The 12,973-nt window shown below is 41.3% G+C and overlaps 1 protein-coding gene across 1 annotated transcript; it reads right to left on the bottom strand.

Moving 5' to 3' along the window:
- Positions 1–74: 74 nt before the first annotated feature.
- Positions 75–11,557, bottom strand: tamalin (trafficking regulator and scaffold protein tamalin). The gene is made up of 8 exons (XM_031290287.2): positions 11,192–11,557; positions 8,731–8,783; positions 7,517–7,571; positions 5,458–5,560; positions 4,164–4,257; positions 1,935–2,001; positions 901–967; positions 75–658 (listed from the first exon to the last, which is right to left on the bottom strand). Exons 1-8 carry the CDS (start codon positions 11,387–11,389, stop codon positions 165–167), a joined length of 1,131 nt encoding a protein of 376 aa, XP_031146147.1. The 5' UTR covers positions 11,390–11,557; the 3' UTR covers positions 75–164.
- Positions 11,558–12,973: the final 1,416 nt, after the last annotated feature.

The raw sequence follows: 12,973 nt of genomic DNA on the forward strand, positions 1-12,973 counted from the left end.
CGTGGAGAGGTGCAACTGTCGAGCCATCACACTTTGGTCTCAGTCTCTTCACTCTTTGGGGCTGCTTTTACCTCTTTTCTTTGGCAGTTTCGTTTAACAGTCATTGGTGCTTTTAAGTCTTTGGATCTGTGAAGTTTGGGCAAACAGCTCGGTTACTTTGCTGCTCACAGTTTGCTCTCCTCCTCCTCCAGTGGTCGGTTCAAGCCCGGGATGAATTTGAGGAGGCGCCTGCGGAAGCTTTTCTGTTTGGGCTTCCTCTGCACCGTGTTGAATCCTCCCTGCTTCTCCCCCGAGGTGGCCGAGGATGACGAAGATCCCTTCATGTAGCTGCGTGTGCTGGCGCTGCGGGTCAGCTGCGTCTTGGCCGTTGTGAAGAGCTCGCTGGCTGGTCGGAGGCGCTGCTGCCTCTGCGTCGGCTGCTGCTCTCTCTTTTTGTCTGCGCTGGTGTTGTCCGAGTCCACGCTGCCGTCCGCCTGGTACAGGCAGGTCTGGTACAGAGGGTCGTCCTCAGTGGCCGTGCTGAGGAAGCTGGCGCTGCTGCTGGTGCTTCCGGTGCAGTGGAGGGCTCTCTGAGCGGCGGGGCTGGGAGTGCCGAGGCTGCCGTATACGCCTGCTGACTCCAGCGACTCGTACACCGCAGCATCACTCAGCACTATGCCTACAGGAGAGAAGGGCAGAGTTAGGGATTTCATTCATGATTGAACTAAGTATCCCTAAACACGCATGCATGAAGGAAGCTATTCAAACTGGAGCATTTCTTAGTATGAAAACATGCATTTAAAAAAATATTTCCTCAACCTTTCTTGTTTTTTTATGTATGTACATGCACTGAGTGGATTATCCTGGTGAAATAAAGTTAATTGAATTGAATTAACAAGACACAAAAACAAGACGACCTACCATGAACAAGCCTCTGCTCCTGCACCATCAACGACCGATATTCATCCCATTTCTCATGAAGAGTTTGCTACAAAAAGGAAGACAGAGATATGTTAAATGACTGGGACAAGAAAACCACAACACAGCCTGTAAAAACAACTCATGAAAAATGACTTAAACTCTGTAATAACTGGTGTACAATTAAAACATATTAACACAGACATATTAATTTAAACCGTAATGGGTTGACAGTTGCCAACTCATGTATAACAGACTTTTCCAAGCAATAAAAGACTAAAAAGCCAAATTATCTGTGTCTAAACTGCAGGTGCAAAAGTCGCCAAAGTTACTTATTGTGTCAAGGGGGACAGTATGTGTGAAACAGAAAAACTGCATTGACAAATAACAGGAGTTACAGGCTAAAACTTACAGAGGATTACATATAAGGGGGCTTTTCCCGAATACCACTAACTGACATGCAAATTAGTGTGAATATGATTGTAGCAGTTTTTGTCGTGACGCTTTAGGAAGTACTTTATTCAGTCACTGTTTTTGTTTTTACTCTATAGCAACATCAATAAGTTGACAATTATGTCGCATTTAGTGAGAAATCAACATGTATCAACATTGCACACAATGCAGTGTGTTGAGCAGCAGGTTACTCTTTAAAACGTTGGATTAGGATCTCAGAAAGCGGCTGTGTTGCAGCTCTCACACTCGTGGATTAGAGCGGGACAGCTGCTGTAATCTTTGGGGGGGAAAAGCTGGCAGCTTTTTAACGGCCACGAGTTTGAGAATGTCTGCAACGATCAGTGGACTGCTGATGCAACAGGTGGTGCTGTGCTGGGGAGACAGGTGTGGAGGGAGGGGGGAACTGGTGTCTATATCAGGCACATAACATAATGTGTGTGTGTGTGTATGTGTGTGTGTGTGTGTGTGTGTGTGTGTGTGTGTGGTGGACACATACACAAACAGGCGGACTCACTGCTGACAAACAGTGAAAAACTGCTGCAGCAACAGTAAAAAAAAAAAAAAAAAAGAAGGAAAAAACTCACCTTCAGATACTGCAGCCGGGCCTCCAGCTCTGCTTTTCGGATTGAGTCACTGTAAACCGTCTCCAGCCTTTAAGCGTAAAACCAGAAGGCGATACAGTTAATAAGCGTAACAGGAAGCTAACACTTATAATAAAAACTACAAGGGCAGAAAACATATAACATAAAAACTTTTTATAAAGACGGTGGCGGGAATGAGTCCGGTGGAAAACAGTTTACAAGAGAGGTGAAGGATAAGGAACATATACAACTTCCACTCACTTCAGTGTGGCAAATCCTTTGAATTACAAGAGTGGGTAACTCAAAGAGCTTGTTTTCACTTTAACTGTTTATACAGACTCCAGTTGTAAGTATAATTTGATGATGTCAGTCCATAAAATCTGTGCCACTCTGATGCGGTTCACCTCACGATTTTAGCAGCAGCTCTCCAAGCGTACAGGCGAGGACCTCGCTAATTGTCCTTTTAATCTTTTACAAGTAGAAGAGGAGGAGGAGGAGGAGGAGGAGGAGGAAGAGAGTGTGGTTCAGATTAACCCTCCACATATTAAATCCTAACAGCAATGTTTGAGATACTCAAGCTTTGGTTGACAAATCTATTTTAACTCAATAAATTAAGTAAAAAAAACATTTAAATGTATTCCCTCGATTATTTTTAAACTTCTAAGCTGCCAGTATGCTTCATCAGAACTGCTTGACCTATGGTTGAACATCTTCTGAAACCACACCTTTCACATGTCAGATTAGGGGTCTGTGTCTGACCATTTGGTTTGAACTTCTCTCTCTAGCTCTCTTTTTTTCTTAATTGACACAATTATTTCTGGCACTTTTCATGTGAACAACAGTATGAATGTCTTTCACGAGAGACAGCCTGAAAATGTGCGCTGTTGTCCCCATATTTTAAACAATATAGTGTCTCACCCCTCTCTGCTGATGAATGGCTTTTCAACACGTCTGTGGCCGTTAAATATTTTTGCCTTCCTTGTTTCCAAGCATATGAAATGTCAACTTCTCATAGCCTGAGCTGTTCTCACAGCCTGTCCGACCAACAGCCCAAAACACAAACATATGCAATTGACAGATATAGCAGCAAGTCCTCGCATTTCAAAAGCTGGAACCAGAAAATGTTTGCGGTTTTATTGTTTTTTGCTAAGTTATTAACTTAAGCCAGTGGTTTTTCAAACTTTTTCATTCATTCCCCCCCCCCCTTTGGAGGTCGAAAGAATCCATGCCGTCCCATGTAAACAGAATTTTCACTGATCATTTTCGTGCGTAACTTTTTATATTAAAAAGGCATACTATGTAACTTTTCCCTCTTTGGTCCCCCTACAGGTTGTCTCATTGGAACTACAGCCACGCGAGCTGTAGTTCCAATGAGACAACCTGTAGGGGGACCGAAGAGGGAAAAGTTACATAAAACTATCAGCTCCACACAACTCTCTGTATTTCTCAGTATGGCTCAAAAAACTGTGTCGTCCAGCGACTTTCCAGCGCAGAAACTTGACCGAAGATAATTCCCTTTTCTGAAGAGTCCATCATGTTTTTTTAATCCTCCTTGTCCCGCTTGGCTAAAAGCAACTGTATGGGGGAGGGGTGAGGGTGGTGCGCAATCACGGAAGGCTTGTATCATGTGGACGCGCCGACAGTTTTGTTGTCATTACTTAGAATTCCTCATGGGGGACACAGAAACTACGCACTATAGCTTTAATAGATTTTGGGAAACTTGTAACAAACTAAAATTTGGTTGAATTAACAATATCTAGAACATTAAATTCATTTTACGTGTGAGTTACTGCTGTGCAAATGAACTGCCAGAGATGTTAGACACAATAAGACTCTCTATTTTGAATTTGACTGATGTGTTTGCACAATGAGCGTTGCCTTTTTTCTTCTCTTTCCTGTTAAGAAATGTCCCTCTTGTAATCCACAGGTTATGTTTCACTCTGAATAAATATTTTTACCTTGAGTTCTGACAGCCTGTTAACATCAAAAAGCTTGTTTGGTTTTTGTTTCTACACGAATCAGATTATTTCAACTGTCAGATAAATGATTAACACAATAGCCTCCAACTTTCTAACTTTCTGTCAAATCGACTCATCGTTTCAGCACTATAATAACTGGAATATGTTTATTATTACCTAAAAAAATATATATACTGAGAAGCATTACTAAAAACATTTTGATTGAAATGATACTTTTCTAAACATCCACGGCGTTTTCTGTGAGTCTGTGTACCTGATTGTGTTGCCACAGGCCCTGATGAGCTGAACGATCTCCTTGTGCCGAAATCCCTCCACGGTGGCCTCGTTCACACTTGCGATGGTGTCCCCTGTACACACACACACACACACACACACACACACACACACACACACACGTTAACCAGCAGCCATCAGGTCAGGACGCACTTCAATCCACTGTGGCTTCAATTACTGCAAGCTGCAGCCCACTAAAGCTTGTTTGATTTCTAAATAAAACCTCAACACACGTGCAACACAAATGTGGAAGACGTGTGCAGTCGTGGCATACGGCTCGTTAATGAACTGCAGTCACCGCCCCATTGGAAAGGAGGCTTATTTAAACATGTTAAAGCCATATTTGTTTATTTATTATGAGTCATATTGTTCCACTTCAGACTTATTAGATGTGGTGTGAACTCTCATGCGTGACAGCAGCCTTTGTGAGCTTTCAGAACAAAGCCTATTTTTCCTCTTTTTAAAAACCGCCGCCCAATCGGCTTCATGCGATGAAGTCACTGTGTTTGCAGCGAGACACGGGGAACAATAGAGCCAGCATGCCAGGAATGTAGGAAGTGAAACTGAAGTGACATACGCAGGTCGGATGAACGAAGGAGGCGGAGAATCGCCTTCCTTCTTTTTTGACACACTGATGAGGACATTAACGCCGAGAGCGGCCAGCTTGTGACTGAGCTGTCACAAGTTTGAAAACCAGAGACAATTTATAAAAGCAAAGTGAACGACCGCCGCAGCGCTTTTTAGCACATTATCGAGAACCCAGCATCCTCTTCTCAACTCACTTTGACAAATATTTCCTCTTTTAAAATCCCCGTCACACAGTTTCTATCTTTGAGGATTTCTGTTTTTTTTTTTTTTTTTTTAAAGAGGGATCCAAAAAGGAAATAAGTCATGTTTGCCAAATAAAAATAACACTTGCTTCAAAACTGGCATTTGAGAGGTTGTCTTTGCTTTACTCCATCTGGCACATTGGTGAGAGGAGCTGGCAAATACGTGTTGGCTGAAATAGCTGCTCACTAAGTTGTTTGTTGACTGGAAAATGAGTAGGCAAACGGTCATATTTGTACTTCCCTAAACAGCCAGCCCGAAACACACGAGTGCTTTTGTTGACGTACGGTAAACGAGTGTCAGCTGGCAAACCCAAAAAGAGGACGAGCTGAACAAAAAAAAACATGCTCACTTCCCATGCTGACTTCTCCTCATGTCTATTACCAGTTTTTTCCAGGTTATTTTAAGCTTTGATGCATGAAAGAGAAATACGAACACAAACTCACCAACTTTAAGTCCTGCTTGCTGGGCCGGGCTGTCATCGTGCACTTTACACACAAACGTGCACATCTCCACTGAGTTTTGGTCTTGATGGTGCAGGCCATAAGTCTGAAAGAGACAGAACAATCACTCTGAAAAAAAAAGCTGAAGAGTAAATACTTCCTTCTTCTCTATATATAGGAATTGGCTTACACAATGGGATTGAAGTCAGCGGTTTTGAAATTTTGTGGAGATACACAATGCAACACTGAAAAACCACTGATTGACAAGCTGAGGAAGCCGTGACGGACACTGCAGATCATATCACTCAACATGCGGAGACGTGGCACAAACATGCAAAGTAAGGTTTGTTTCTCTTGCTTGACTGAACAGAAAGCGACGGTAGGCTTTTTCAACTTTAAAGGACAGGTTCACATTTTGAAAACAGTACTGACATGCCCACATGTGCATTAAAAAAAGCTGCTGTAATTGTTCTTTCTGTCCATTAATGCTATACGAAAGCAGTTTTATTGTAGGAGATGGGGGACAAACTCTATTATGTGCAAAAATAATGATCCAAAGTTGCATAAACTACTTCTAAAGTTCAGCTGAAAATAATTTTGAGGCTTCAGCACACTGAGTTAGTCTCCCTCTTTGTGTTACTATCCCTCCAAGAAAACACTCTCCATGAAAGCACAAAGAGGGAATTTATCAACAACAAAAAACTGTACCTTTGGATCTCTTTGCGGCCAGTATGGACAGGAGGACAAATTACAGCGACCAATATCTCCTTCAGTGGACACAATGTATAGGCATGTCAGTATTTTTAAAAAAAAAATGTGATCCTATCCTGAAACTGACACTGAAATCAGCCACTTTATAAACCTGCTGCTCCCATAAAACTCATTAAGAAAGTTCAGCATATTAAACACAGAACATTGATGTAAGCTGACAAGATATCCCCTCCTTATTATGTATCCAATATTTAGTTGTCTTGGAAACAGTTCCACTTGTATTTGCGTGCTCTTCCTTGTTTCAGTCACCGCAGACTCTCTGCAGAAGGTCAGAGCAGTGCAGGTAACAGATAGACTTCCCCTTGTCACACAACTAGCCGTCAGTCAAACTGTGGCTGAAACTGTCAGGGCCTTTCCCTCAACAAACAGGTCCACAGACTCACAAAACTATGAGAGTGTCCCGTAAAATAACATGCGAGTTATCAAGCTGTCCATCTAGTCAAGTGTTCCTATTAAAACATGGATCCAACTTGGACGAGTGTCTCTTATGGAAAACTTGCAACGATTCAGATCTGCCTGGCTCACTTCCTTATCAGCTGCCTGAAAGATCAACATATAACCAGGCAAATACTGTTGAAAACGCAAATATTCCATTTGCATGCCGGATTCTCAACTCCACATCCATCCGTATTAACATTAACAGGCACTTAGGGAGGATAACCACCAGGGAAACACAAGAGTCCAAAGTCATCTCTCTCACTGCTGAACGTCAAACTGGCCCTCGTGTTCTCACTTCCTTCTGGCCGCAGGCGGACAGGAAGGGCGGCAGCCTCCATCCAAACCATAAATAGAACAATATGTCTTTTCCTCGATGCAGTGCTCCGTTTACAGAAACTTTAACACATTTCAGAAAACTATTTTAAGAGCGGGGTCTGCATTACAGAGGCAACATTGTGAGGTCTGCTGCAGCGCTTCGGGGCGAGAGGGAATGAGAGATCGGGGAGATAATGAGGTTGAATGTGTGAAGCGTCTGCATGCTCAGAGGGTGAGCGTGAAGCAGGTTTTACATGGCAAGCGTGTGAGCAAACCACACAGCTTAAAACGCTGGGAAAAGAAAATCTCCCCTTCTATCGAGTCATGGGACTAACACTCAACGACTTATTTGACTGATGCGTGACCTTTGACCCCCCCCCAGAGCAGGCAAATGCTCGGATTAAGAGATTTACAGGATGAGATGTCCACGCTTCAGTCACTCAAGTTTCATGATCTGGTGACAGATATGTGGCCGATCAGGAAAATCCCGTTAAATGGCACTCGAGAGTCTCTAAAATATCGCTGTTAATCCTCTCACCTGGATCTCGAAACCAAACGTCTCCTCTTCATTTTTCTCCAGGACCACCACCTTTCTGGAAAAGAAGAAAGAGATTTGGTCATTTTTAGTTAAACTGACTCACAACTTCTTTTATATCAATCAGGTATCCCAGAGTCTTTTTTTAATATGAATGGGAGCTGTGTGATTAAGTGGGCAACAAGCATCTAATTTGATCATCAATTGATTGTTTACGTCATTTTTCAAGCAAAGATGCCGAACGTTTGATGGTTGCAGCTTGCAGCTTCTCAACTGTGTGAAATCGCTGCTTTCCCTGGTCTTACAATTCAAAGTAGTGGTTTCAACTGTAGAAATTAAGTGGGGCGTCTTAACCATGTGATACAAAAGTAGAATAAAGTAGGGAAAAAAAAACATGTCATGCAAAATTATTCAAAAATGTATCAGCAACCATTTGGATAATTAATTAGTAATTGTAGCCCTTTTTCAAGCAAAATGTCACATATTGACAGGTGTCAACTTCACAAATGTGAGTGTTTTCTGCTTTTCTCGGTTTTATATCATTGTAACCTGAATATTTGGGGGTTTTGGACTGTTGGTCGCACAAAAAAAAAAAAAGACATTTGAAGACGTCGCCTTGGGCTCTAGGATATTGTGATGGCCATTATTTTTTTATTTTTTTTTTTTACTGTAGAGTTCTCTTTTAAATCAAATAAATATGGGATTTCATAGTCTGTCAGCTGTTTGGCTCACGGTAATGATTATATACAAAGACTCATTTATAAAACAGCATTTTTGTAGGCCTATATAAACTCCAAAACACAAGAGCAGGAGGAGAGGAGGTCAACAAGATGTTTATGTCCAACTCTGGATTTATCTCTTTATCCTTATCTAAATTGCATAACAAGATATCTCTGCTGGCTGTACAGGACTTCTTCTGTGTCCGGCAGCCTCTGGACGTCACAGCTAAATGTACAGTACAAGGGTCTGTTGGACTGACAGACGTCAACACAGCATCTCTCATGCAGGCGCAGCAAAACACATGAAAATTCATGACAACCCATCAAAGAATGTCATGCATAACATTTGGCTGCCATCGTTGTGGCTGACTGTTTGAATGAGGGCCTTTCACTCTGGGATGACGCTGCTCACTTGTAATCATTCTTCGGAGGAAGATAAGAGGAAAGCGAAAAAAGTACAAAAGGGTAAATGTCAGTGAGGGATGAAGGAGATTGTACCTTTGTGGTTCTGGTGTCACTGTTAAGGGTTTCCATTTCTGCAGACCGCCACCCTGCCAGGAGAAAACGAAACAAGACATGAAGCGTGTCAGAAACCTGCGGGAGGTTAACGTAACATCACTCATGGGGAGGGGGGGGGGGTTTCCAGGACACACCTACTGTACGCATCAGTGCTTCAACTGGTCCATCTAGTCTTGAAGCTGTACATGTGCGCTATGTGTTTGTATTTTGTAGCCACTTTGCCATTGTGCCGGTATGGAAACATCAAAGGTGAAACCAGAAATTCGTGTCTGGCTGCTCTTTGTTTACTTCACACTTACGACATCAGAAAGCACATAAAATCTAGCTTTAATTAACACAAAATCAGCTGCCCTCAGGCACTCAAAATGTTGACCTATGTGAAACGTTAGATCTTGTTTGTGCAAATTCCAGCCTATTAAAGAAACAAGTAAGACACACGTGGCGAGAATAACTGCCACAATAACTTCATTGAGTGAAAAGCCAAGTCAACAGGAGGTCAGGACTCTGCCCTACCTGACTGTGTAAATAAGGAAGGCATCTGTCCAGAAGGCTCCACTAAATCATTACAATCAATCCTCGACTGTTCCAACTCAATCATTTTCAAATGCTGCTCCTATGAAAGGCTGCTTTGTGCTACAGTCTCTCTCTGGGTAGTACCGTAAAATGTTGCTTTCTTTATGTCCCAACACTTACAGAATTGTCCCGCTCCCATCTCAATGAGTGCATTTATTCCCAAATACCCTCAGAGACCGACGGGGGTGGCTGGAGCGGGATCTCTGTGCCTGTGTGTGCACAATGCACTTTTGTAGCCCTTCACTCCAGCCACTGCACACACGTATGCATGTAGCTTGGTGGATGGCTGTGCCTCTCTTTACTGTACACTGTTACACTTGTCTGTTTTAAACTGTTTTCCAACTAGGATGCCAGAAACACCAAAAGGAAGTTACAGAATTGAATCCAGCTTTATGAGAGACACAATAGCCAGGGGAATGTGCCAACTGACACACTAACCATGCAAACTTTTAGCCTGTATTATGCCGCACCGTCTAAAGTTGGTGTCATTCTGGAGCATCAGAGAAGGGGGATATCAGTCCTGGGCATCATTGTTTAATTATGGCTTCACTATTGCAGGCTAGCATGGTGTTATCAGGTTAACACGTTTGATTTGTTTCTCTTAGATTAAGGAATCTTCGGTGTGCTGCTATTTTGAAATAGAGGCAACATGTAGAGAGTCAGAACAATAATTTATAAAGCAGAATAAATAATACTCTATACTATGAGATCAGTCAGTAGTCAATCTGATTTATACAACTCGATTTGAAAAGGACTTAGTTGTTTCAATCCCGTATAGTCTGTACTTATGATGCAAGTACATTTCATTAATACATTTTAGACAATCTTAAGGTCAAAGATCAAAGTTAAATGACTTTAAGATGGGAATATTGGTCTTTTGGCATCAATCAATGACAAAATAAATTTTAGTTGAGTTATTTTTTTTGTCTTTTCATTTTATATTGTTGTATATTTAAGCATGTATTGGTACCACGTTATTGACATACTAAATGATAATAATTACACCAAAAGGCTTGTAATTGTTTCTACATGTAAATCATTCCAAAAGGCATACTAATGTCAATATATTTCACCATCCCTCAAAAGAAAAGGAGTCATTTGTATGTTAAAAAAAAGAAAAAAAAAAAAAAAGAAAGAAAGAAAGTATTGGTCATACTCCATCCAACTGTAAACAAACCTGAACTGTTGCAGGTTTTTACTTTAAGGATTGTTGCTTGTGTCAAATCATCATCATCATCATTTTAATTTGGATGAAGTCCTCCTTTGAAGCACCAGACCCTGGCAAACCTGACACATCATAAATCAGATTCATTGTTTGGGTGGTCCACACTTGCCCCTGAATGTGCCACTGTTGGCCTTAAGTGAAGATGCTCTCTGTAGATAGATACACCATGAACCAGCAGAGGTGCCCAAACCATTTTTTCAGATCAAGAATCACCAGATAGACCGACAACACTGCACATCTGAGTAGATTACATCCAGAACCACATGTTTTTACTTTCAGATAAAGTCATACAAAGTCCATCTAGTCTACACATCTTTGTAAGGTATCTTCTCGTCCTTGTGGCAGGTGAAAGAATAACTCAATTCAACAACAAAAAAAGTGATAAACAAATGTGGAAGTCTACTGTCCAAACAAATGGTGTGATGCTAAAAAGGCAAAAACATAAGTAAACTATTCTGCCTCTAGAGTGTACACATTTCACATTAAAGAAGTATAAATGTCTGATATGAACAATTGCAGTTAAAACAGTTAATAGAATAACTTTTAGAGTGCAGTTAATAACTAATACTAACTATATTGATAACTTCAGACTACAAGACCCAATGAATGAGGACACAGGGGAGTGTTGAATGGACTTCTTACCTTTTTAAAGTTCCTGGGCAGCGTCCCTCCAGAGTAAGCCAAAGTCTTGTAGTTGTAAACCTCCGAGGAGTGTGTCGGTAAGTCCCCAGTCCGGCAGCTGTCTGACTTTGACGAGGGGAAATAAATGTCGTTGTCTGGAGGTGCGGGTCCACTCTCTGGCCCGCTGGAGTTCACCTTCTTCAGCCTCCTGAACGTCATGTTGAGCTCATAAAAGAGAGTTGTCGAAAATAAAAAATAAAAATAATGATAAAGCGTGTTGTTGTCCTCAGAGAGTGAAACCAGTCGAGGAAGATGCTGACCGAGTTGTGAGCTTCAACGTGGAGACAACTATAATATGACTTCAGAGTGATTCTTCTGAAAAGGCTGGGGGCGGGGACTTTTATTGTGAAGGACACGAATGAGTGCCAATAGGGATGTTGACGTGCATCCTTTTTTTTGCTGACTTCACGTGCACCTCGGACATTCCTCCTTCACAGTTCGGCAGCTGCAAGTGTTTTTTTTTGTTTTTGGGGGTTGTAAATGCAGCCAAAGAAAGTAGTGGTTTTATTTTAGAAATTAGCTGTAGAATCAAGAGGAGAAAATAAATGCACACAAGGCAAGTTATCGATGCAGAATAATTAGTCATTATTTGGATAATTGATTAGTCATTTTAATTGTTTTAGTCGTTTTTCAATGCCAAACATTCCCTGGTGTCAGCTTCTCAAATGTGAGGAATTTCTGATTTACTCTCTTTTATCTAATGGTAACCCGAATGTTTTATTTATTTATTTGTATTTGTATTTTACTTTTGGTCAGACAAAACAAGACATTTGAAGACGTAACTTTTAATATTTAAGAAATTGTGCTGGACATGTTTCACTATTTTCTGACATTTTTAATTATCGATCATGAAAATAATCATTAGTTGTGTACTTAAATCAATGTTTATATCAAAGCAGAAAGGCAACAATTAACTTGCTCTAGTTCAGTGAATGTTACTAATTTCTTACTGAGTTGTTGCACCCAAATTTGAAACTTCCTGGACACAGACACTGTAAATAGACTTTTCAGTAAAGTAGGAGACATGTTGTACATGTCCTTTTTTAGAATGGGTAAGTACTGTATTGAAGTTTTTTGTTGAAAAGACAAAAAGAGAAATTATTATTCAAAGCAGAGTATATTTCTTAAAGTGCCCATATTATGAAAAAATCACTTTTTCTGGGATTTGGGGTGTTATGTTGTGTCTCTGGTGCTTCCACACACATACAAACTTTGAAAAAAATCCATCCATGCTGTTTAGAGTGAGATACGGTTTCTGAATGTGTCCTGCCTTCAGTCTCTGGGTGAGCTGTTCAAAATCGGCACGGCTTGTGACGTCACAAGCCGAAACGAGCAGGCTAACCGCAACCATTAGCTCGTAGCGTTAGCATGCTAACGCTAATGCTAACGCTAGCATGCTACCTCGTTCTCAGTAGCAAAGCACTGCTACAACACACACAAGTTCACCATAATCTACAAAAGAACTACTTACATGTGCGCCCTCATTTAGAAGTCTCCCAGCTAATCCTGCCTTGTAACTGACTGAAGTCAGCCTTTCTTTTACTGTCTATGGAGCTAGCTAGCTGACATGATCTACATCTGAGCTACTGGGCATGTGCAGTGCAATCAAAGATAGTACAGAAGAAGAAAAGAGGTCTCACTCTGTGGCTAAAACAGAGACCAGCTGAGCAAGAGGATCTGCAGCAGTGAGAGAGAGCGGTGCAGTACAACAAAAATATGGTGTTTTTTGAAAATTAAACCATG

The sequence above is a fragment of the Sander lucioperca genome, chromosome 12, assembly GCF_008315115.2.
Source record: "Sander lucioperca isolate FBNREF2018 chromosome 12, SLUC_FBN_1.2, whole genome shotgun sequence".
NCBI classification, from domain to species: Eukaryota; Metazoa; Chordata; class Actinopteri; order Perciformes; family Percidae; genus Sander; species Sander lucioperca.

What these genes read in the sequence shown, in the direction of transcription:
- tamalin (XM_031290287.2), bottom strand. Translation starts at nt 11,389, where the DNA reads ATGACGTTCAGGAGGCTGAAGAAGGTGAACTCCAGCGGGCCAGAGAGT. An exon ending in GTGACACCAGAACCACAAAG is followed by an intron (nt 7,572 to 8,730) that starts GTACAATCTCCT and finishes CTTCTTTTCCAG; the next exon opens with AAAGGTGGTGGTCCTGGAGA. An exon ending in GGAGCAGAGGCTTGTTCATG is followed by an intron (nt 659 to 900) that starts GTAGGTCGTCTT and finishes TCTCTCCTGTAG; the next exon opens with GCATAGTGCTGAGTGATGCT.